The sequence below is a fragment of the Mirounga leonina genome, unplaced genomic scaffold, assembly GCF_011800145.1.
Source record: "Mirounga leonina isolate KUSES-001 unplaced genomic scaffold, KU_Mleo_1.0 Mir_197, whole genome shotgun sequence".
Classification (NCBI taxonomy): Eukaryota; Metazoa; Chordata; class Mammalia; order Carnivora; family Phocidae; genus Mirounga; species Mirounga leonina.
In genome coordinates, this window is record NW_023270494.1 from 3,471,642 (window position 1) to 3,495,848 (window position 24,207).

The window sequence follows — 24,207 nt, forward strand, 5'->3', positions numbered from 1 at the left end:
TACAGAGAATTCCCATACACCTTTCCCCATCTCCCAATTTTAACATATTTTTCTACATTTCATTTGTTCGTTTTGTTCTTAGGTTTTAGATTTCTGATTATACCTGTTTCTTTTTCATATATCTCCAAGTGCTTGGGGATATTTATTTAGTCTGGAGGGTTAAATTATAGCTTTCTTATACCTCATAGTTGATTTGGGGGAGAGAATTTCCATCAACAGAAATGCTTTGTTTCAGATTTTCCATTTACCTCTTAGAGTAACTTTGTATAGAGTTTCTCTTGAGTTTTTTATCCCCAGGTCTCTTGGTGGATGGGGTTCCTAATTCAAGAGTACCCTGATCTTTTAATGTTCCCTGGATCCAATTCCAATGAGGGGATGTTCCCACACAAAACACTAAGCAATTCTTGCACACCAGCAATTCAGTTTAATTCAACCCAATTCTGACACTATCTACACAAAGATAGCATCAGATTCCACAGGTTAAGGGCCCGGTCTTACAAGACTGTCACCACCACCCCCACTTCAGATACCAGTTGCAAGCACAGCTGAGAGCCTGCAGATTGGCTACAGATCGGAGGTTCCAATGACCACCTCCTTAGGTTTGATGAATTTGCTAGAGCAGCTTACATAACTCAGGGAAAACACGTTTACTGGTTTATTAAAGGCTATGATAAGGGATGCAGGTCAAGGGCCAGATGGAAAGAAACTTAAGGTGAGGTGTGGGGAAAGGGTGCAGAGCATCCATGCTCCCTCCAGATATTCCACTCTCCCTGTCCCTGCACCTGCCACCAGCCTGGAAGCTCTCTGAACCTTGTCCTTTGGGGTTTTATGGAGGCTTCATTACATAGGCATGCTTGATTAAACCTCTAGCCCCTCACACCTCCTGGAGGTCAGGGGTGGGGCTGAAAGTTCAACCCTGTATTCCTGGTTGGTTCCCCTGGCAACCAGCCCCCATCCTTAGGTGTTCTCCCTAAGTCACCTCATTAACATAAGCCTATTTGTGGTAAGAAAGGGGCTGGTTATGAATAACAAAACACCCATTTCACTGTCATGGCTCCGAATGAAGCATTTCAGTAACTGAGGACAAGTAGCCAAATATGACAAAAGATGTGCCTCTTGCTCTTCTCACTCAGGAAGTCCCAAGGGCTCCAGGAGCTGTGAGCCAGGAACTTCAGACAAAGACCAAATATCTCTGTGTCTTATAATTCACGGTATCGCAGCGGTGCTCTGAACGACCAGGTGCTGGACCAGCCTCAGGTGTCTTTGGATGTCATGGCGGACTTTCCTTTTCCTGGGGATGATTCCGTCTGTGCTTTGTCTTCACCGGGACCTGCAGCACACCCCAGCCACACGCTTGGCCATCCTAGGGGCGTGGCAGCCAGAGCGCCGTTGGAGTGTGACACTCTTTGCAGAGGTAATTTGAAGTTTGGTTTTCCCTGCATCTCCCAGTAACCCAGAAGGCACACGTCCCGTTTGTGCTGCGGGTCCATCTTACGCTTTTAGGAGGCAGGATGTTTGGAGAGGTTCGGATTGTCCCCCAGACATTCTGAACTTGTGTTTCCCCTGTGATCTTTCCCATTCTTCCCCAGCTGCGGTCCGGGAAACAGGCGTGCGGGCAGGATGTTAGTAGGTTGACGTGACGGGGCGGTCCTGCAGTCGCGTGCGGCCGGGCAGGGCTTGGTGGAACAAAGCTAGCTCTCTGTTTGGGGCCTTGGGTCTCCAAGCCAGGGCTGCGCTTTGTGGCATGTCCCAAAGGTATTGGGACAAAGAACACTTTTTTTTTTTTTTTAAAGATTTTATTTATTTATTTGACAGAGAGATAGAGCCAGAGAGCACAAGTGGAGAGAATGGCAGAGGGAGAGGGAGAAGCAGGCTCCCCGCTTGAGCAGGGAGCCCGATGCGGGGCTCGATCCCAGGACCCTGGGATCATGACCTGAGCCGAAGGCAGATGCTTAACCATCTGAGCCACCCAGGCGCCCCTAAAGAACACTTTTTTAAAGCCTCACGTATCCAGAGCTCATGACAGGCGTCCTTGGAATGCCGTGTGGGGAGCACAGCCTGGCTCAGGTTGGAGTCAGATACCTCGTGGGTAAATCCTTCTTTCTCCTTTTTATTCTTTTTTTTTTTTAATCAGCTTTTTTCGCTTTTTATTTATTTATTTTTTTAAAAGATTTTATTTATTTATTTGACAGAGAGATAGACAGAAGAGCACAAGCAGAGGGAGTGGCAGAGGGAGAGGGAGAAGCAGGCTCTGCACTGAGCAGGGAACCCGATGCGGGACTCGATCCCAGGACCCTGAGATCATGACCTGAGCCGAAGGCAGACGCTTAACCATCTGAGCCACCCAGGCGCCCCTCTCCTTTTTATTCTATAAGCTCCCCTCCCCCAGAACCCATGCGTGCATGAGCACACGCACACACCCCCCCCCCCCCCCCCCAAAGCTCAGCTCCTGTTTTTAATGGTCTTTTTTCTAATTAAGAATCTAATTTTAAGAATCCAGGAGAGGAGAGTCTTTTCTGAGCTATGCATTATAAAATCATCTGTTGGCCAATGTGGATCAGAAAGTTCTATTGTACTAGAACGTAGGAGCTGAAGTGGGACATCAGGTGAGTGAGCTGAGGGGTGAGTCGGAGCCAACAAGACACATTCACACTCAGGGGAAATGAGGACTCGGAGCCTCCAGACTCTGCTTTCTTGTGACCAGAACAAGCAGGTGGGCGGGAAGGCAGAGGGTGGGGACACGCGTATACAGGTGACGCTGGGGGTCAGGCTGGTGTCAGGTGTGGTGGTGAGAACAGCCTCACATAAGGGCAGTGAGTGGGGTGTCGGGTGGATGACCGAGTGAGGAATTACAGAGAAGGACCAGGATGGAAACTCACGAGGCACGTGGGAGTGCGGTGCCCCTGCCGCCCGCCACCGTGGAAGCTCCAGGCGTGGGACACGTGTTTGTGGACACCGTGGGCCTCCTGCCTGCCCTGTGCTTTCCTTTGCCACAGGAACACTGTGTGGTCAGGAGGTCATGTTTTGAGAAGCATTGTTCTAGAATTTCAGATTCTTGGCATGAAATGGTACCTGTAGATCTATAACGTTTAATCTTCCTATCTGTGGTTCTAACTACGTTCCCCTGCCCCGTATGGATCCATCTTGCTGGACGTTGCTTGTCTTGCTGACCCTTTCAAACAGCCGGCTCTCGGCCTGATTGTCCGGTCTGGAGTGGGTTTTCCCTGGGGGCGGGAAGAACGGATGCATTCGTGCCTGCACCTTTATTAATTCCTTGCTCTTTCTTTATCCCTGTAGTTTGGGCTCAGTGCTTAGCTCATGTAGTGTGCATCTTTTTGTCTTGGAGTAGGTGTGAACTGACTGTTACCAGCCTGCCGTGTGCAAACGTGCACTTCTATTTCCAGCCCCACTCAGACGCGCCTCTGACAAGCCCATTCCCGCTTGGCAACAAGAAGACTAAATTTAACTCAGCTTAACCGGATAAACAGTTCCGTCGGGCATTTTTCTCTAACATGGCCCAGTTTAAAGCTTCGTCTCTCTCCGGTAAACACCTGCCCCCTTCAGGTGTGAGCACTGCAGCCTGCATCTGGCCCAGGCTCCTCTCCAAACCCCGGCGGCCAGCTGCAGCGGGGAGGCTGTGGCAGCTCTCTGTCCCGGCCGCACCCCTGCAGCCTGCCTGGGGAGCCGGCCAGTGGGGTAGCGCCCAGAGACGTGTGTCGGTGGCTGCCTGCAGGTTGGGGGCGGTGAAGGCTGCTCATCCGATTCTGGAGTTACATGGTGACATCTGGCCTCATCTGATGGTCTTCGGGTCCCATCCCCCACCAGCCTCCCAGTTTACACACACCCCCGACACACACACACACACACACACACACAGTTTCCCTTGCTGCCCCCTGTCACCCTTGGCCATCCCTGGAGGGCTCTGGCATGGGAGAGAAAGCAAGTGGACAATGTCTCGAGTCACTGCCTGGAGCACGTTCCGTGTGGAATGTGGGTGTGCTTTTCTTTCCCACCATTTCTGTCCAACCCAGGGGCACAGGCGTCTGCATCCCCTCAAGGGCGCACGTTCTAAAAGCCAAGGGAAAGGCAGGATGTCGTGGGGCAGCTTCTCGCCTCAAAGCCTTTTTCGCTCCTCCGTTCCTGTTCTGTGCTCGGTGAGGGGTCACCCTACGATCCACTTGCCCGGAACCGGCTCTGGGTGGGAGACACAGAAGTAGTGACTGTCCGGGATGAGGGGGAAACAGGCGAGACTTCTGTTCTCCCAAAAAAAGCCTGGGCATCGAGACCACTGGCTCAACACAGAAATCCCATTTTGATCGGCAAAGAACCACAAACTGGACAGCTCAAAACGAAACAAAATTCTTGCACCGTCTGGGGGCCAGAAGTCCGAAATCAGGGTGTCGCAGGGCCGGGGGAAGGATCCTTCCGGTCTCCCCCAGCTCCTGGTGGTGCCCACCCTCCTCGGCGTCCCAGGCTTGCAGCTGCACCTGTCCATCTCTGTCCCCATGTTGCGTGGCCTTCTCCCTCGTGTCTGTTGTCTTCCAAGCACACTGGGTGAGGGCCCACCCTGATCCAGGAGGCTCTCATCTGCACTAAGCACATCTGCAGAGACCCGACTTCCAAATAAGGTCTCCCTCACAGGTTTGGGGGACACTGTCCAGCCCAGGACAGGGCGGGGATCGGCACGCGTGCTGACGCTGTCCCCCTCTCGGGGCCCTCTGCTGACGAGCCGGCGGGCCCAGATGCAGCTGTCACGTCTGTGGCTCGCGTTCCTCACCTGTCCTCTGACCTGAGGCAGGAGGTCCAGCACAGCCACAGGTGTTTCTCAGGCCAGAGTGTGATGTTACAGGCCTTGCTAATCCTGCTAATCCTCCCTCAGGAGAGACTTCTGGAACTTGCTCCCCCTGATCGCAGTCTACGGTGGAAAACCAGTCAGGGACCCATCACCCACTTTCCAGATCCTTTTTCTGGGGGAACGTTCTCATTCTCTCCCCGGAAGGGGCCCATCTTGCTCTGGTGTGAGGCCCGCAGGGCCCCCGTGAGGCTGGGTGCTCCGTGCCAGTGACAGGAAGCTCGCCCCGGCTCCCACAAGGACTTATCCCTCTGGATTTCAGCCGCGTCCCATGGATGTGTAGACAGTGTCTCAGTTTCAAACACAGCACTTCCCTGATGACACCTGCAAACGCCGACGGGATGAGAGGAGACTTACAGATCTTTTTCTTTTTAAATGTTCGTATTGAGGCAAAATTCACATAACATGAAACTAACCATTTTAAACAGTTCAGTGGCAATCAGGGCAATCATGCTGTTGTGCAACCAGCACCTCTCTGCAGTCCCAGAACGTGTCCATTGCCCGGAAGGAAAGCCTGGACCCTGTGGGCAGTGGCTTCCTGTTCTGCCCTTCCCCCAACCCCCCACCCCCTTGTCAACCACCTGCCTTCTGTCTCTAGGATTCGCCTCTTCTGAGTATTTTATGCCAGAAATGGAATCCTATAATATGTGGTCTTCTGTGCCTGGCTCCTCTCCCTCAGCATAATGTTTACGGGGTCCGTCCGTGTTCTAGCAGGTGTCCCCGTGGCCGAACACCGTTCCGTGGTCTGGAGAGACCACAGCGTGGGTATCCATTCACTCACGGACAGGCGCTCGGCTGTTCTCACCTTTGGCCGTGGTGAATGATGCTGCCGTGAACGTGCCGGTACATCTGTCTGTTTCAGCATCTGTTTTCAGTTCTTTGGGGCACGTATCTAGGAGTGGAAATCCTGGGTCATGGGGTAATTTTATGTTTGGCTTTTTGAGGAGCCACCAAACTGTTTTCCACGGTGACGGCACCATTTTATGTCCCCACAGGCAGTGCGCGAGAGCTCCAATTTCTCGTTAACACCTGCTGTTACCCGTCTTGACTCTGGCTCCTGGTGCAAAGTGGTGTCTCATTGTGGTTTGGCTGGTCTGGTTCCCGTGATGCCTGCACGCTGGGGTCTGACCCGTTGTGAGAACTGTTGGTGCCACAGGCCCCTTCTGCCCTGGTCGTGGAAGAACAGAGGTAGGTGTATCCTACTTCACCCCTTCGTCCCCAAAACCGCTTCCCCCCACGGTGAAGTGAGGGGTTGGGAGGCTCAGAGGAGCTAGTCTCAAAGCACAGAGTCCTTACGAAAGACCAGCCCAGGCAAAGCCCGACGGCAGAAATCACGTGTCCATGGACTCAGGTTCCCCTGATTCCTTAGCTTAAAGCGTGGCCACATTCTGGGCAGAAAAGAACCCACTTTAATCCTGAAGGCCCAGCCCGTCTGGTGTTTGCACTGTTCTCTCCCCTGTGTCTTCACCAACACCCGTGTTCTCCAGTCCGTGAAAACGACTTGCACACACAAACTCAAATCTGAAAAAGTCTCCATCCCACGACGAATTGCAGCACTGTCTGAAAACTGAAATCCCACTCTCCCGTTCCGGTTTATCCTTGTTTTGATTTCTAAGAGGCCCCGGGGCCCTTGGCTTTTTATCACTGACCACCCCTTCCAGGTGGAAGAGGCTCGGCCAGCTCCCTGCGGCGAGCCGGGCAGGAGTCCCTTCCCTAGAGTCTCCTTCCTTAGGTTTGGAAAGTTGGAGATTTCCTCTGCGTTTTGTGGTTTATGTCAAATATCTGAGCACATTCAAAGCAAATGGACAGCTTCGTCTACTGTGATATTCCTTGACATAACTTGAGTTATCAAGCTCTTGAGGATTGTGGTTGTTTCCGTAACCTGCTCGCGAGAGGAGAAGCTGGTTCTCAAGCTCCTTGGAAAACAGTGGGGTGAAGACAAGAGCATCAGGCACCCTCCACCGCAAGTAGGCAGGCCAAGTACAAGGCGGTGGTGACTTGGGTCCTGGGAGCACACGGTGTGGGCTTTTCCAAAGGTGTCTCCCACGCCGGGCAGGCATCCGATTTCCGTGTGGAAGAGCCCTTCTGGCAATCGGCAGCTTTAAAAGCCTTCCGATGGGGCAGACATTTCCCAGTGTGTCCTTGACAAAAAAACCACGTCCTTTGCCACAGGTAGTTTGGGAAGCACGAGGCTGAAAAAGGACCCCGGATACCGGCCCTAGCAAGACTGGGTGGCTACCAGCCCCCGTAAACGCAGAGAAACACCGTGGCGCAGCGTGCCCCGGCTAAAGGGAGCTGTGCTCTCGGGTGAGGCTTGAAGCTTCGTCAAGTCATTTTGAAAATCAAGGTTCTTAAATGTCGTTCAGTGATTCCAGGGCAGGAATCGGGCCCAGAAATGCAAGGGAGTTGCCCCGGCTAGACAGCGGTGGTTTGACAAGCTCGGTGTCTCACAGATTGCCGCCCCGTCTGCTTGTGCAGGTTAACAGACCTGCAAATGAGAGAAGCATGGGCTCCTTGCTCAGAGCTGGCCGGGCGGGGAGCCGGCCACCGCCGCTGCGTCCGGCACAGGGATGGGAGAGCAGACACTGGAGTAGGGGGCCGTGGGCGTGGGCAGCTGGTGGTGGGCTAATCAGAAGCAGGACATCCTTTGTGGTTGCTTAGGGGGGCATATTTGTGTCTCCCTGGTTGGTCCTGGGTTGAAAGCAAAGGCAAGATGGGGGAAGCTGGTGGTCGAGGACCCCATCCTGGCCGTTTGGCCTGGTCACTGCAAGGGCTGTGTCAGGGTTCTGCTGCCACGGATGGTCTGGCTGTTGGCCATGTTGTATGCTCCACCTCTCGCGCTCAGTGGGAAAGCGGGCTCCCATGAAATCTGCAGCGCCCTGGCGGGCAGCATGCCTAGGGCCTGAGGGTCTGCTGTGCCGCTGGAGATGGACCCGCAGGCCCGGCTGCTGGGCGACTTTACACCCTGGTGTGGGGACAGAGGGCTGTGTCGTGGTCATTTCCCAAGTGGCTATGGACGAGGCCTGTCCCAGGCCTCTCCGGGGCGGGGACAAAGCTGAACCCCACACTTCTCTGTCCATTTCGCTCAAGAAAGGCTGGGAGCTTGGAGTTGGGGGTTCAGGGGAAGGGAACCCACTTCGTTTGCTTCGTTCTGGTAATCAGGTCAGTCTCTCCTGTGCTGCGTTGTAATTAAAAGTAAGAAATGTCCCGCGGGGTAGGCGGCTTGCGCCTCCAGGACCACAAATGGATCTCATTTGATGGGCAAGCCTCCATACCTTCCATGACCTTAATTTCAAAAGTTTACAAATACGCCCAAGTGTCCTGTGGAGGGTGATCTTATGCATCCGCTTGACTGGGCTAAGGGATGCCCGGGCAGCTGGTAAGCTATTTCTGGGCAGGACTGTGAGGGTGTTTCCTGAAGAGATTAGCATTTGAATCCAGGAAAGCAGGTGTCCCCCGCTGCCACCAGCAGGTGGTGCCGAGAACAAAATGACGGAGGAAGGCTAAGTCTCTCTCTCTCTCTCTCTGCTTGAGCCGGGACCGCCAACTTCTGCCCTCGGATGCGGGCACTCCTGGTTCTCGGGCCTTTGGCTTGGACCGCACCACACCCCCAGCTGCCCGGGGTGTCCAGCTGGCTGACGGCAGGCCGTGGGGCTTCTCAGCCTCCACCAGCGCGGGAGCCAGCCCCTCGTCGGACGTCTCTTTCCGGTGATCTCTGTGCGTATCCTACCGGTTCTGTTTCTCTGGACGAATGCGCATCCCTAATTTCTGTCCTAAACCTATTCTTGGCTTTATCAAAACCCTTCGTGAACCCTATTTTCAGCCAGTACTGCCTTTTGGGGTTAATAGGTCCCTTAGTTCTACCGTCTGCTGAGTTAAGGGAGGTTCAGGGTTTTCTTTTCTGTCTCCCAGGTTCTCTTCTGCGCAGGGCCGGGCAAGGCTGGGGCCAGCGGAGCACGATGCTTGGGCACAAAATGTAGGGGCTGGGGCCAAGGTCAGTATTATAGATTCTTCCTCTCGCCCTTGATTCCATAGCACCGTTACTAATCCTGTCTTCACTTAAAGATTGTCATGAATTGTTTGCGTGCACTTTGATTTTCTTTAAAAATTGCATTAGTGATGTTTATCTTGATCACGGAGTTTTGGGGCCTTCCTTAAATTTTGCACCCGAGGTGCATGCCTCCCGTCCCTGCATTCCAGCCTGGTGCCCTGTGCTTGGCGGGAAAGCCCGACACGCTTGAATGGACTTTTACGTCCCCGTCATGGCTTCCGCTTCTTTTTTGATAATTAATCATTCATTCATTCATTTCACAAGTGTTTCCTGAGGCAACTCTGTTCCAAGGATGTGCCAGGTGCTGGGGATTCAAGAGCGAGCAGAACACACGTGGGCTCTGTCCTCGTGAGCGCACAGTGCCCGTGACAGAGCGCGTTCCTTCGCCAGGCCCCCCACGCTGCAGCCCTCTGTCCGGATCCCGGGCTGGCTGGCTTTCCTCTCCGGGTGGAGGGGTGGAGGAGAAGGGCTAAGGGAGAGGGTCCCCGGGCGGGGGCTGCCCACGTGTCGTGGGGAGTGAGCCAGCCGCTGCCTTCTGGCTCCCCCGGGACAGGTGTAGGCTTGGCCGGGGTGGGGCCAGGTCCTCCGTCCAGGTGCCGGGAACCAGCCTGCAGGACGCCGGCGTGAGGGGGTGCTCTTCGGTAAGCACGCTCCCACGGCCCCCAGGGCAGGACCTCACAAGAGGCGGGCCCCCCGTGCTCGTGCTGGGCCAACACCCGCGAAGGAGAGCAGCGAAGGAAACCGCCCCCTTCTGAACCTGGAGGAGTCGTGGCTCTGCGAGGGCAGGAGTATGAACTGCCTTGGCTCCGCTCTGCTCCTTACTGGGAATGACTTCCGTCTGCCTCGGAGGGAGTCTGAGCTCCCAGCTTCTTTTCCTCACGGGGAGTCAGAAATGGGGGGTGTCCTTCCGCACAAGCTCCTAACAGTGTTGAAGTCTCCGCCTGAGCCGCACCTCTGTGCCTGCTCCCCCGGGCGCCCCCCCTTGCTCCCCGGGGGGCTGCACGCGGCCCACGGCGCAGGTGCCTGGGCTGTGCGGGCTGCTTTCCAGGGTTATAAATGCCTCATTTGGGGGGATTAAAAGGCCCAAAGGTCGGGCGCCTGGGTGGCTCAGTTGGTTAAGCGACTGCCTTCGGCTCAGGTCATGATCCTGGAGTCCCGGGATCGAGTCCCGCATCGGGCTCCCTGCTCGGCGGGGGGTCTGCTTCTCCCTCTGACCCTCCTCCCTCTTGTGCTCTCTGTCTCTCATTCTCTCTCAAATAAATAAATAAAATCTTTTAAAAAAAAAAAAGGCCCAAAGGTCTAAACTGCAACTTCGATTTCCCTCCCCCGGAAGCCCCCCCAGCCTGTCGCCCTTGCCCGTCTCTCTGCACCCGCTCGTGGCGCTGGCTCAGGGGCTGCCCACCGGCTTCAGGCCTGCCAGCTCGCGGTTTGTTTTCCGCGTGTCCCGTCCATTCCCATGTTCCCTCTACGCTTCTCCTGCCTGCTCTTGGAGTAAGTGTCTCTCAGGATCCCTTTCTGTCTCCACGGCGGCAGCGCCGGCCGCCACGGACCGTTCCCTCAGATTTCGTAGCTCCACAGTGGCCGCACTTGGAGGTGGGCCTGGGGGCGGCGGGTAGGGGTAGAGCTGGTCCCCAGGGTGGGGTCTTGGAAGAGGAGACCCCAGAGCGTTCCCTGTCTGCCAAGGGAGCGAGCACAGAGTGAGGACTGCATCACTGTGGGCGCCCGGCCTCTGGAACCGCGAGGAATAGGAAGTGTCTGCTAGGGAACCGCGCGGCCTGAGCACCTTGTCCGGCAGCCTGAGCGGAGTACGACAGGGGCCGTTCCTCGCCGTGCTTTCTAGCGGTCGCTCTCAAGTTCCCCGTAAGAGGCTTAGTAGGCCCGGGACCTGCGCAGACGCACGCAGGGCCGGCACAGCGTCTCTAATCGACTTGAAGAGGCTCCAGCCCACTTGGGGCAGCAACACTCGTGTGTCAGGGTCAAAGCTTTAACCCCAGAAGTCAGTGCTGATTTGCTCTCCAGCGTGGCAGGTTCAGAGAGAGCCACCTTCTACACGGGGCTGCCACATGTCCTGCTGTCTGCCTCGCCGTCCACAGCCGGCACTGGGCCAGTCCCTGTCTGCAAGGGTGTCGAGGACAGTTGTTTTTTTATTTTTTATTTATTTATTTATTTATTTTAAAGATTTTATTTATTTATTTGACAGAGAAAGACACAGCGAGAGACGGAACACAAGCAGGGGGAGTGGGAGAGGAAGAAGCAGGCTTCCCGCTGAGCAGGGAGCCCGACGCAGGACTCGATCCCGGGACTCCAGGATCATGACCCGAGCCGAAGGCAGTCGCCCAACCAACTGAGCCACCAGGCGCCCGACAGTTGTTTTTTTAAATTGTCATAGTTGGGAACCTAAGCAGCATGAAGATACGTGGGCTGCTGTGGTTTAGAGATGCCCCACCCTTGCGTGGATCGTGTGGAAGAATCTACCTGCCCCTCCTCTTGCAAGGAGGTTGGGAGCCGCCCGGTTCACGGGGCCCAGCTGGTGGGGGGGTCGCGGAGGCTTCTGAGTCAGTGGCAACTCCGCCCCTGGGGCCAGGGGATGCCTTGAAGGAAACAGAGGAAGCTGGTTACTACCTTCCCTTTCCCCTCTCTCTAGGCCGGGGGTCAGCAACACGGCCTCCAAATCCGCCTGTTTTCGTAAGTGAAGTTCAAGGGCACGCGGCCGTGCCCGTGCCCACGTGGTCTGTGGCTGCTTCAGAGCTCCGGTGGCGGAGGTGAGCAGGCGTCACCGACCCCAGCCAGCCCTCAGACTGTTGACCGTCTGGTCCTGCAGACAAGGTTGCCAACCGCTCGGGCCCCATGCCCTCTGAATCCTGATGAGATGGGAGAGGCCGGTGCACACGGGTTCACATCTCAGAGAACTCGGTCTTCACGGACTCCCGACTGGACCGCAGGGAGCTCCCGGCACGGCCCGGTGATCGTGTTTTCCCCTCTCAGGAAACCATTTCACCAGGAGGCCCGAGAGTCACGGGCCACACCCTCGAAAACAGGAAAGTCATCTTCTTCCCTGTCTGGGCAGAAGGACGAGGACAGAGACCCACTGGAGGGCCTGGGCCCCGGGCAGAAGCTGCAGGAGGGACGAGGGGCTGCAGGAGGGATGCGGGGAGGAGAGAGAAGCTCTGTCGGCACTCAGCATCTCAGGGAGCTGGACTAAGCACAGAAGCTCAGGTTCATCACCCTGGGACCCCAACGTCAGCCGAGGGCTGGGACGTACCGAGGCCTTCACCACTCAGTGGTGACAAGGGGCCACACGTGCCCAGGGGCCATCTGTACCCGGGCCCGCAGACACCTGCTTCACAGGGTGGTGGGATGCGGTGGAGGCCAGGCAGAGCATCGCCGGTCAGCCCGCCCAGCGGTGGGGGTCCGGGCCGTTCCCCTGCAGATACTCTTTCCCAGAGAAGACGGAGCCGGCTGCGCTGGGGGATCCACGTCTTGCCCTCAGAGCCTCGGCCTTCCCCACGCAAGCCAGACCGTCCACTTGGGGAGGAGGCAGGGAATCCACTCACTCCCAGAGGCTCCGAGCCCCCAGGAGCTGAGTGAGCCACCGTGGACCCTAGCCGGGGAAACGGTGCTGCGATGAGGAGCCAGGTGGAAGCTGGGGTTTGTGTCTTGAATTTTGCTGGATGGAAGTGTCCTTACAATGCAGACCTTTCATTTTACAGTGAGCTCTCTGAATACAGAGTTGTTTTTAATCACAGCAGAGGAGTAAACAGAAGCTGTAACTCCCTTTTTCATCCCCAAGTGACTGAGGACCCTGAATGGAGCCAGGCATGGGGGAGAGGGCTGGGAGGGAGCTGGCCTTCAGCATCCCAAAGTGAGGAGTCAGCAAGAGCCTGGAGGTGAGCAGGTAGCAGGTGAGTGGGTGAGCGGGTGACCGGGTGAGCAGGTGGGCGGGTGGGCAGGTGGGCGGTGAGTGGGTGAGCGAGTGAGTGGGTGGGTAGGTGACCAGGTGAGCTGGTGACTGGGTGAGCAGGTGGACGGGTGAGCGGGTGAGCAAGTGAACAGGGCAGTGCAGGGGGGAGGCTGGGATTAGGGAGCAGTAAGTGTTTTACCCTCTGAGGACAGGGCGCTTTGGCTGGGAGCCTTGTTGGTGACTTGGTGGTGTCAGAATCCCATCTGTACAGACTGGTACAAAGGGAGTGATCCACCCCAGCGACTGTCACCTGAGGCGGGGAGGGGGCAGCCTGGGACCCTCCCGAGCAGACGGAGCAGGCAGAGCAGGGGACGGTGGAGGGAGGTTTCCGTGATCCCTGCTCCGTGCTGAGAGCAGGGGTCCTCGGGGGAGACGCCTCGTCCGGGTCACTGTTGACCCCACCGTGGGCAGGTCCCTTTTTGATGCGGTGTTCTTCACACCCTTGCCACAGAGCTGGGGTTTTTCTCTCTTTTTTTTTATTGTGATATACACGGAACAAAATTTACCCTCTTAACCGTTTTAAAGAGAACCATTCAGTAGCATTTGGGTCGTTCACAGTGCTATGAGGCCACCCCATCGAGTTCCAGAGCTTTTCATCAGCCCGCAAGGACACCCCGCCAGCCGTCCCTTCCCATCCCTCCTCCTCCTCCCCCTGCCCCTGGCAACCGCCAGTCAGCCCTCGGTCTCTATGGTTTTGCCTATTCCGGACACTTCATATAAATGGATTCCTACAGTACGTGGCTGTGGCTTTTTAAAAATATCTCATTTTAAGATTTCTCTTCCCAATTAAAAACTGGGCGAAGGATCTAAACAGACACCTCATCCAAGAAGATACACAGATGATTAAAAAGCCTATGAAAAGGGACTCCATGTCCTACAAGTCCCTAACGAGAGAATTACCACCACAAGGAGACACGACTGCACGCCTATCACAGGGGCTAAGATCCCGAACACCGACCACACCCACCGCCGGCGCGGACGTGGAGAAGCTCACCTGCCGCCGTGGGGACGCACAACGGCGCAGCGACCTCGCAAGACAGTGGGGAGGTTTCTTACAAAACCAAACGCGCTCCCACAATACGATCCAGCAGTCACACTCCTTGGTGTCCACTCAAAGGGGCTTAAGAGTTACTTCCACACAAAAATCTGCACACGGATGTTTATAGCAGCCTTATTCATAATCACTAAAGCTTGGAAGCCACCAAGATGCCTTTCAGTAGGTGATGGATAAATCAACTGGTCCATCCAGACAGTGGGATATTGTTCAGTGGTTAAGAGACTGAGAGCACTAGCCAGTCACTAAAAGACATGGAAGAATCTTAAAGGTATGTCGCTCGGTGAAAAGAGCCCATCTGAAAAGGCTGCGGTGTGATTCCAACTGCATGGCATTCTGGGAAAGGCAGAGCTATGGGGACAGCTGGGGTTGGGGAGGGGGGAGCGGGGAGCACAGAGGATATTCAGGGCAGTGAGACCCTCTGTGTGAGGCTGCAGTGGTGGATACCTGTCATCACCACACGTTCATCCAAACCCAGGGAGGGTGCAACACCAAGAGGTAACTGTGGACTTTAGTTACAGAATAAATAATGTGTCAGTGTTGGCTCATCAGTTGCAACATGCATCCCACAGGAATGCAAGGTGTCGCCAAGAGGGAACTGGGGGGTGCAGAGGAGTGGGAGGGAGGGGATGAGAGGCATAGGGGCTGGAGGGACTTCCTTTCCACCAGATCCCCAGGTGGTCTGGTCAGAGGACCACCCAAGAATATAAAATAAAGCTTTGCAATTAAAATGGTCCCTTGAGGGGTAAACCAGCAGCATTTGACGAATTGGAAAATCAGATTCTAAACCTGGCTCCACTCATTACAAAATGGGTGGTCCTGAGAAAGTCCCCCACCTCTCCGAGAACCACAGTGAATTCTCCTCGATTCCTGGAAGGTTCCGGAGAAACAGCCAGCCCCGTCCCTTCTGCAGTCGGTGGGGCACTGGCAACAGCATGAGGGTCACTAACAAGCCGCAGTGTCCCCGACTCTGCAGGGTCTAGTTCCAGAAGTCCCAGGTCCCGGGAAATCCTTGGCCCCAGGCGCACCGGGACAGTCAGTGCTTGTGGGCTCGTGATGTAGGAAAGCGGTGAGGGTTCGAAGCCGATGGCCAAGAAAGAATTCTTGAGACTTCTTCAGTGCAAAAAGGTGGTTTTATTAAAGCTCGGGGACAGGACCTGTGGGCAGAAAGAGCGGCACCGGGGTCGTGAGTGGTGGCCCATTACATACTTTCAAGTTGGGAGGGGGTTAGAGAGAGCGAAAGTCCTTAAGGAATTTTGGAAGCAAGGTTTGCAGGACCTTGAGGGGCTAGCTATTGTTGGGAAAAGGTCATTTACTACTGTCTAATAAAACCTGAGTCATGAGACCCATCAGATGTCTATCAGTGGGCCACATGCCTGGGGGATGATTGCCAACATGTATCTTGGGGGGTAGAGATGAAGGAAGTTTCCAAAGGAATTTTTATATGTTAAAGAAGACTTACAGGGTCCTGGAGGGTCGGGCTAAGATTGCCTTTGCCCTTAGCAAAGTGTCCACATCCAAGCAGTTGTGTCCCTAAAGGAAGGTCATGCTGCCTTTTCCAAGGACTTGTCAATGGGCTGTAAGTGGTAAGGACATTTAATAATTTTTCTTCTGCCTTTGTTCCCACATCACTAGGGATGGAGTTTTTTTGGAATAGCATTGTTGGGGATCCGGAGCCCACGAAGGAATTCTTGAGACGTCTTCGGTGCAAAAAGGTGACTTCATTAAAGCAGGGGGACAGGACCCCTGGGCAGAAATAGCTGCCCATCCTGGGATTGTGAGGAGCAAGGATTACATACTTTGGGGTTGGGGGGAAATCAAGACAAAGGGAAGTTCCAAAAGGACTTTGATCTGCTAAAGAAGACTCACAGGATCCTGGGGGCCTGGCTGTGGTCAAACTGAGGATGTTTTTCCCTCTCGTGAGGCATTAACATTAAGACAGTTGGGATTTTCCTGGAGGAACATTATACTCTGCCCGCCTCAAGTATTTGTTGATGGGCTGCAGGTTATAAGGACATTTAATTTTATCTACATTTCCTTCTGCCTTTGTTTCCCACACCACTAGCAAAGAAGACAGAAAAGACAAGGGACTGCTGAGATTCATAGTTCCCTATTTCTTGAGCAGCCTTCAGGGACAGAGGCCAGGCTGAGGGAGCCTGCCGTGGGGGATAAATCCCCCCAGCCGCCCGGGGATGATTGATGAGGGGAGTCTGGAAAGGTTTCCTGCGGGCGCGCAGGCTCCTCCGCAAAGCTTCCCCATCAGCCCGGACCATCTTCTCACTCCCTGGAGGAGTCTAGGGGAGGTAGAGTCCAGCCCTGTCACACTGGAACAAATGTCCTTGGGGTAGATTAGAGACAGACAGGCGTGAGTCAAACCACAGGCAGGAAATTTCATTTCCAGACCTTCAAACTCCGCTTTCCTGACTTATTACACTCAAAACACATTTAATTTTGCAAACAAAGCCGAGAAGCCTTTCCAGCAGGGGCTCAGCCCCCAGGGCTGTGTTTGTCTCCCTCCCTTGAAATTCAGAGTTGAACTTGAGCCCTCCAGCAAAGCAGGATGGATCAGGAGGCTGATGGAGTTTGCAGGGGGAAAAGCCCAGAGTCTTACAGCCTCGTGCCATTGCTCTGACCCTCGGGGGTGACTCAGAGCACTTGATTTTCACCTTGGAGATCTTCATTTTCCAGGTTGAGATATTATAAACCAAGTCATCGAAGAGGAGATTATTCACTAACGCAGTTCAACTTTTAAAAAAACTAGTCCAGAGAAAAGAGGTCTTTGTCCTTTTAAGAAAGCAGTATTTGGTATTTCCAAGTTTCTGGTGGATGCTGAGCTGGGGCGACCGTGGGTCTCTGGGAGGCCAGCCTGTCCTCGAATTCCCCCGGCCTCCCGAGTCCAGAGCGTGCCGACGCGACGTAACGGATGAGCAGCCAGCATGGAAGGAACGGTCAGAAGCTGGGCAGAGACCTCGGGCCTGGCACCAGCCCCTCCTGGAAGAACTGCAGGGGACCTCCAATGTCTGTCCTGTTAGGAGACAGACAGGCAGCGATGAACCAGCTGCAAGGGCTTTGGGGTGAACGTGGCTGCAGATGGGGGAGGGCAGCGAGACTCACCTCTCAGGGGCACTGAAGCCTCCGGGGGCAGGGATTCCCCACTCAGACCCATGGGGCAGCTTTTAAAACCTGGACATTTGGCCTTGACCCTGGGGCGGCAGGGCCAGGCACCATTAGTTCCAGAAACTTCCCACGTGATTCCACGGTGCGGTCACTGGACAACCACCACGTGAGGTGACACCTGGTCCTCAAGGAACCCACCAGTGGGGCTCGTCGAAGGGAAGGCAGGCTCTGGGGAGGGCTTCTCCTCAAGCGTGAGTGACCAGAAAGAAAGGAAGCCCAGGAGGGCTACTTCAAATGACGGGACTCAAAGCAGAGGCAAAATTCTACTCTAAACCAGTGGTTCTCATGCTCTGCTGTGCATGAGCATCTCCTGGGGGCTCGTTACAATAAGGGCTGCTGGGCCTGGCCCCAGATCCCCGCTCCCACCACTCTGGGGCGGGGTTGAGAGCCTGCGTCCCTAACTTGCTCCCAGGAGCCCCTGCAGCTCCAGGGACCTGACTCGGAGACCCGAGAACCACTGCCCTAAACGAAGATCAAGCTCACAGGCTCTCAGCTGGGCTGAGCCCAGGGCCAGCACGTGAAAGAGCTGGGTTGGCATCATCCAGAGCCAGTTCCGATGAACACAGGGATGCTGGCAGGGGGACAGGGCATGGGTCCCAGTGTGGACTCGAAGGCGTGCCTCACACTGAGATGGGATGCAGAGGCTCCGGCTGTAAGACTTCCACCTTGAATAAGCACCAGCAAAACCACCAGATGGGGTACTAGGCCCCCCGTCCGTGGAGTTCCCCTTTCAGACGACACAGGGCTACCTCACTAACGAGCTGCCTGAGTGACCCGGGCTCCGCTCTCCTGAACCCTGATTCTACGCGCAGCCTTCGAGTTAGCCAATAGTGAACAACCCCGCAAAACCCCTCCCACCTTTGGACCCTAATAAAGGGAGAGCCCATCTCCTATGACCTTGCCGCGTGGCCCTGGGCATGCTGCGTTCCCTCCAGGACTCGTGAGTGATAAACCTTGTCCCTCAAAGTGCCCTGATGGTGTCCAGCCAGAGCCACGGGGCGGGGGGGAGCCCTCTGTCTGCAGCCCCGAGGATCGACTCCTTCTGTCCCCCCAAGCTCAGAACCCCTCACTAGGCTGAAGCCAAAAGATTCTTTTCTTGACCAAACTGAGGACAGGTCCCGCTGAGCCTTCTCCTCGACAGGCTGCCTCTAGGTGTTGGGCCAGGTTCTAGGTCTGCCTAAGCCCCTCTGAGCAAAGCATCCTGCTCGGTCCCCGCCCCCCTCCATATCTGAGGAAGGTCCTCGTCCCCCGCCCGTGCGTCTCAGTCCTTGGCTGCCGCTAGCTAGAACCCGGTCCCCTAGCGTGGCCTGTGGCTGCTCGGGGCTGGAAGAGCCGCTGTCTTGGCTGCGTTTGGAGTGGGGTCCGGCTCTCTCCTACATCATAGTAGCGTCGAAGAGTCTGTCTCTGGGCTTGGACTCGAGTCGGCTCTGTTTCTCTTGGGCCCACCCCCGTGAGGCTTGTCTGGCAGCCGCCTGCTTCCTCAGGGAACACCCCACACCGCCCACGGCCCCCTGGGCGGGCAGAGGCAGACTTGGCTGTGCAGTGCTCACACTGACCCGCCCTGTTCCCAGCCTGGACAGCTTGCAACCCACACATTTCCGTGGCCCGTTGGGGCCTCCTCCCTGGGGTTAGCTATGCAGAGAGCCCCAAAGCTAGAAAAGGCCCCCTGGCTCCACGGTGCAGGGCCTTGCTGCGACGTTTGGAAACCTCGCAGGCCCGAGACATCTCTCTGGCCACACTGTCATCCCCACGAAGGAAGAAGAGTGCCCGGCAGGGTCAGCCGGGCGGGCAGGGCTCAGCCCTCCCTTTCTGCCCAGCGCCAGGGCAAGGTCGTGCCTGGGCAGCAAGACAAAGGCTGACTGTCCTCCCCGCCCCCTCTGCCGGGACCTCGGCATGAGGACGTGTCAGGGCGTGTGGGGTGGCGAGGGCTGACCCAGATGGCCGGCCTCCTGCTGTGGGCAAGCGTCCCCAGCAGGGGGGTGTCGTCCTGCAACTGTGCGTAGTGATGGGTCATTTCTGTGTGGCACCTGCATTCCGAGTTAGCTGGGCGGGGAGCACGTGCTCCCTGGGGACCGTAAGCAGAGGCTGAACTCTCAGGGCAGTGGTCTTTGACTGTCAGGGCAAACGAAGTGCGGGAATGGTGTGCCCAGCTGGTGGCCCAGGTGGGGAGGGTTGCAGTCGGCCTCCCATTGCTCTGCTCCGAGGGCACTAGCCAGTCCAGAAGCTTCACACGGCGCCCTGGCCATTTCCCAAGGGCCCGCTGTTCCTGCTGCAACGTGGGCAGTGTGTCCATATCGAAAGCTGGTTGAGCCACCCAGAAAATGGGTCGTCCTGTGTCTTCTCTGCTCGGGTAGGACCTCAGGTGTGACCCGCCAGGAAGCTCCGGATCACCCATGAGTCCCTCCTTCAAAGCAGGCACAGCACCCACCCTGGAGCCCTAGGGTGGTGGTTCGAGGGCGCGGGGGCAGCTCCCTGAGCCCCCTGTACCTGCATGATTTCAGCAGGAGACATTCAATCCTTTGTGTCTCGGGGACCCACAGACCCCAGGGAAGCACAATCGTAGAGGAAGCTGGACCATCTAGACCCGGATCTAGCATTTCAAACAAGGGATGGGGCCTCAAGGAAAGAAAAGCGCCGCCAACCCAACACTGGGTTGGATGAGGTTAAACGGACCTCCTTTCTGCAGGACTTCTCAGAGCCTTTGTTCCCTCAGTAATATTTGCAGAAGGCCTGCGACGGCCCAGAGACTGTGCCACGTGCTGCAGGGGAGTGCCCATCCAGAGGGCTGGGCGATGGGAACTTTCCGTCTCCATGACTTCGAAGGTTCTGGGCGCCGCACACGAGTTCCTTCCCTGACGACTAATGATGTAAACACCTGTTCATGTGCTTATTGGCCATTTGTGTGTCTTTCTTGGAGAAAAGTCAATCTATGTCCTTCACCCATTTCTAATTATATTGTTTGTATTTTTATTCTCGTATTGTGAGTTACATATGTATTCTGAGTGCAAGTCCCTTATCAGATAGAAGATGTGAAAATATTGGCTCCCATTCTGTGCGTGGTCTTCTCACTTTCGAGTGCCCTTTGGAACCCCCCAATTTTTTAAAGATTTTATTTATTTATTTGAGAGAGAGAGAATGAGAGACAGAGAGCATGAGGGGGAGGAGGGTCAGAGGGAGAAGCAGGCTCCCCGCTGAGCAGGGAGCCCGAGGCGGGACTCGATCCAGGGACTCCAGGATCATGACCTGAGCCGAAGGCAGTCGCTTAACCATCTGAGCCACCCAGGCGCCCCGAAGCCCCCCAATTTTTAATTTCCATGTTGCCTCATTTATCCACTATTTTCTTTGATCTCATGCTTTTGGTATCCTCTCTAAGAAACCACTGCTTCCTTCAAGGTTATGGAGATCTACTCCTATGTCTTACCCGAAGGGTTTTATAGTTGTAGCTCTTACAGTTTTAGTTAATTTTTGTAGATGGTGTGAGGTGGGGGTGCGTGTGGCAGTCCACTTGTCCCAGCATCATCTCTTGGAAAGGCTGCTGCCTCCCCCACTGGACCGTCCTGGCACCCCTGTCTGACACCAACTGCCCATGTGGTGTGCAGTGATTCCTGGGCCCTCTGTTCTAGTCCCTGAATCTGGACGTCCATCCCTGGGCCAGAAGCTCTCCTTCTGGATTACTGTGGTTTTGTAGGAAGTGTTATGCTTGGGAAGCGCGAGTCCTCCAACCTTGTTCTTCTTCAAGATTGCTTTGGCTCTTCTTGGTCCCTCACATTTCCCTGTGATAGGGAGGACCAGCGTTCCCATTTCTGCAAGAAAGGTGGCTGGGATTTTGACAGGGATTTTCCTGAATCTAGATTGATTACAGATCAGTTTGAGGAGAATTGTCATCTTAACAAGATTAAGTCTTCGAGCTGTGAACAAGGGATGCCTTTTCACCCACCCAAGTATTTCATTTCTTTCAGTGACGTTTTGTGGTCTTCAGCTTATAAGTCTTGCACTTCCTTTTAAAATTTAATCCTAAGTATTTTATTCTTTCTGACGCTCTTGTAAATGGAATTGTAAGCAGAATTGTTTTGATGTTATTGTAAATGGAAATTGTTTTCTGAATTTCATGATTGGGTTGCAGTGAATATTATAGTGGGGTAAGTCAGGATGCACGTTATGATGTCTCCAAGCCTCTAAAGGGAAAATAAAAGATGGATAATAACCAAGGTAATGAGAGGAGATGAAATAATAAAAACTATATAATCCAGAAGAAGGGTGAGAAAGGAGAATACCAAGCACTCAATATGACAATGGACATAAATCCCAATGTAGTAGGGGGTTACAGGAACTGAACGTGGACTGAATGCTCCAGTTCAAAGGCAAAGATTGTTCAACTGAGTTTAAAAAATATTACGGCCCGGGACGCCTGGGGTGAAGCGTCTGCCTTCAGCTCAGGTCATGATCCCAGAGCCCTGGGATCAAGCCCCGAATCGGGCTCCCTGCTCAGCGGAGAGTCTATCCTCCCTCTCCCTCTGCCTCTCCCCTTGTTCATGCTCACCTGCTCTCGCTCTCTCTCTCAAACAAATAAATAAAATGTTTAAGAAAATAATAATAAAATAAAATAAAAAATATTACAGTCCAAGAGCCTCCCCCCTGTGGCGGGCCATGGAGGCTTGCTCGTTTGCTGCCCCACCACTGGTCACTCAGGTCCCTAGGAGAAGGTTCTAGAAGTCCCCGGTGCCGAGGAGACCTGCAGAAGTTCCATGGCAGTTGGAGCGCCTCCAGGAAAAGGAGCCATTTCCTTTCTGGTCTGGAAAAGAGCTGCCCATCCGTTGGCCCTGCCTACGACTGGAGCAGCATCTGCTCAGCTGGTGAGCCTTTCTCTGTGTGAAGGGAGCTCCTTCGGAGCTCTGCCCATACCCCAGGGGTGTGCGATGTCTTCCCCGGGACCCTTCAACCTGACCCTGCTCTCATCTCATCTGGCCTCCCCCCACCCCACCACCTGCAGGCCACCTGGCTGCGACCATCTCCTGCCTCCCCTTCTCCCCCGGGCCCATCTCTGCCTCGCCCAGCCGTTAGCCTCCTGGTCACAACTCACACAAGCCCACACCACCGCCGCTGTGTGGCCCTTGCCCCACGGCGACAGAGGTCCAGCCAGGGCAGACAGCCAGGACCCCCTTGTCCCTCCCTGCCCCCAGCCCACACCCAGTGGAAGAGCGAACACTCGCGAGGAACCTCGTCGCCTTGCTTGGTCAGGACAGAGGTTGCGAGCGGCTCCAGAGACAGGTGGGGAGTGAGCCCCCCGCACACGGTGCTGCGTCAGGGTCTCCGTGCGCCGGCCGGAGGACCGTGCTGTAAGGAAGCGCCACGATGACCATCACACCGGACGTCAGGTTGGAGTATTTAGAGGGAGTAGCTTCCCTCATTCTGAAGTTCAAGCCAGACAAGTGGAGCAAGTTGGTCGGGGCCGAGGAGAACATGGCCTTATTCACCGAATTCTTCGAGAAGCCAGACGTCCTGGTTCTGGTGTTGACGCTCAGCCCCGCCGGCATGATCATACCCTGCCTGGGCTTCCCCGCCTCCCTCAAGTCCAAAGGGGTTTACTTCATCAAGAAGGGACGGGAGAACATCAGCAAGGATACCTACAAGGACCGCCTCATCTACGGGGACATAAGTCCTGCGCCCGTGGAACAGCTGATCGCCGTCGTGGAGGAGGTGGGTGCCCGGGGTGGGGGAGGCTGCGCCGGGGGGACAATCTCTGTTTCTCGTGCTTTTGGTGAGTGGCCTAGAGGCCGGCTGCCCAGAGAGTGGCCCACAGGGAGCCGATCAGAAATGCAGGAGCCCAGGCCCTGCCCACCCTGGTGCGGGGACACATCTGCATTCTGCCCAGACCTCCAGGCGGTGCTGTGCACCCGAGGGCTGAGAGGCCCCAGCCAGCACCTCATCCTCTCTTGGTGTCGTGGGACCTCGGGATGCACCGGGCATGGCCCCTGCCCACGGCGTCAGAGGGTGTGGGCCACTTGAGTCCCAGTAGATGGGTTTCCCAGTTCTGAGACTTTGTGTGAAGAAAGAGAAAGAACAGGGTGCAGTTTGGTGCATCTCCCCACTGTCCTACCTTGTTGCCAGTGTCACCCCAGGCAGGGGCGGCAGGGGCGGCAGGGGCGGCCCGCTCTGGGCAGCCACACCAGCCAGAGTCCGAGTGACCTAGCTTTCTGGCCGTTGCTGTCCTCATGCGTGAGATGGGGACTTAATTCCCTGCCTTGTGCGAACCTGGAGCACAGGAGCCCCTCCTCCAGGACTCAGGCCAGCCTCCCCTCCCATCGGGAAGAGGAGCCTGGCAGGCCTGCAGCGGGAATGCTGGGGCATCTGCGTGAGTCTGCTCGGGCTGCCGTGACAAGGGATCACAGTCCTGGGGGCTGGAGTTCCCAGATCCAGGCGTGGGCAGGACCCGTTCCTTCTGTAGCCTCTCCCCTGGGCTTGTAGACGCTGTCACCTCCCCGTGGCCTCACTTGGTTGTCCCTCTGTGTCTGTCTGTGTCCACGTCTCTTCTTATAAGGACACCAGTCACATGCGATTTGGGCCCACCCACGGGACTTCATTTTAGCTTAGTCACCTCTTGAAAAGCTCGTCTCCAAAGACAGCCGCACCCAGAGGTGCTGGGGTTGGGGCTTCAACATGCGACACTGGGGGACCCGGCTCAGCCCCTGACAGCTCTCCAAGGCCGCACGGGCCATCTGCTTTCAGCAAACATGGTGGGTTCCAGGCACCCAGGGCTCCCCATTCCTCCTGGGAGCCACCGGGTCGGAGGAGGTCTGGGCACATGAACAGAGCCATTCCCTTCCAGGTGCTCTACTCCCTGTTAAACCAAAGTGAAAACTTGAGTGGATGGCCCCGGGTGGTCTCGGAAGACATCATGAAGCAAGTCCACAAGCTGAAGAATGAGATGTTCGTGATGGGGGGCAAGATCAAAGGGAAGACCCTGCTGCCCATCCCGGAGCACCTGGGGAGTCTGGATGGCACGCTGGAGTCCATGGAGAGGTAGGTGGCCCAGCCTGGGCACCTGGCCGGCTGGAGGAGTCGCTGACCTGTGACCCCCAGCACACTGAGCCCCACTGGGAGTCATCCACAAA

At 55.6% G+C, this 24,207-nt stretch overlaps 1 protein-coding gene across 1 annotated transcript in view; it reads left to right on the plus strand.

Annotated features, from left to right (window-relative positions):
- Positions 1-22,447: 22,447 nt before the first annotated feature.
- Positions 22,448-24,207, plus strand: part of DNAH17 (dynein axonemal heavy chain 17) — a 92,599-nt gene continuing 90,839 nt past the window's right edge. The window contains exons 1-2 of the mRNA XM_035025882.1: positions 22,448-22,792; positions 23,922-24,115. Of these exons, the coding sequence (XP_034881773.1) occupies positions 22,448-22,792; positions 23,922-24,115 (539 nt within the window). The remainder of the gene's footprint in view (positions 22,793-23,921; positions 24,116-24,207) is intronic.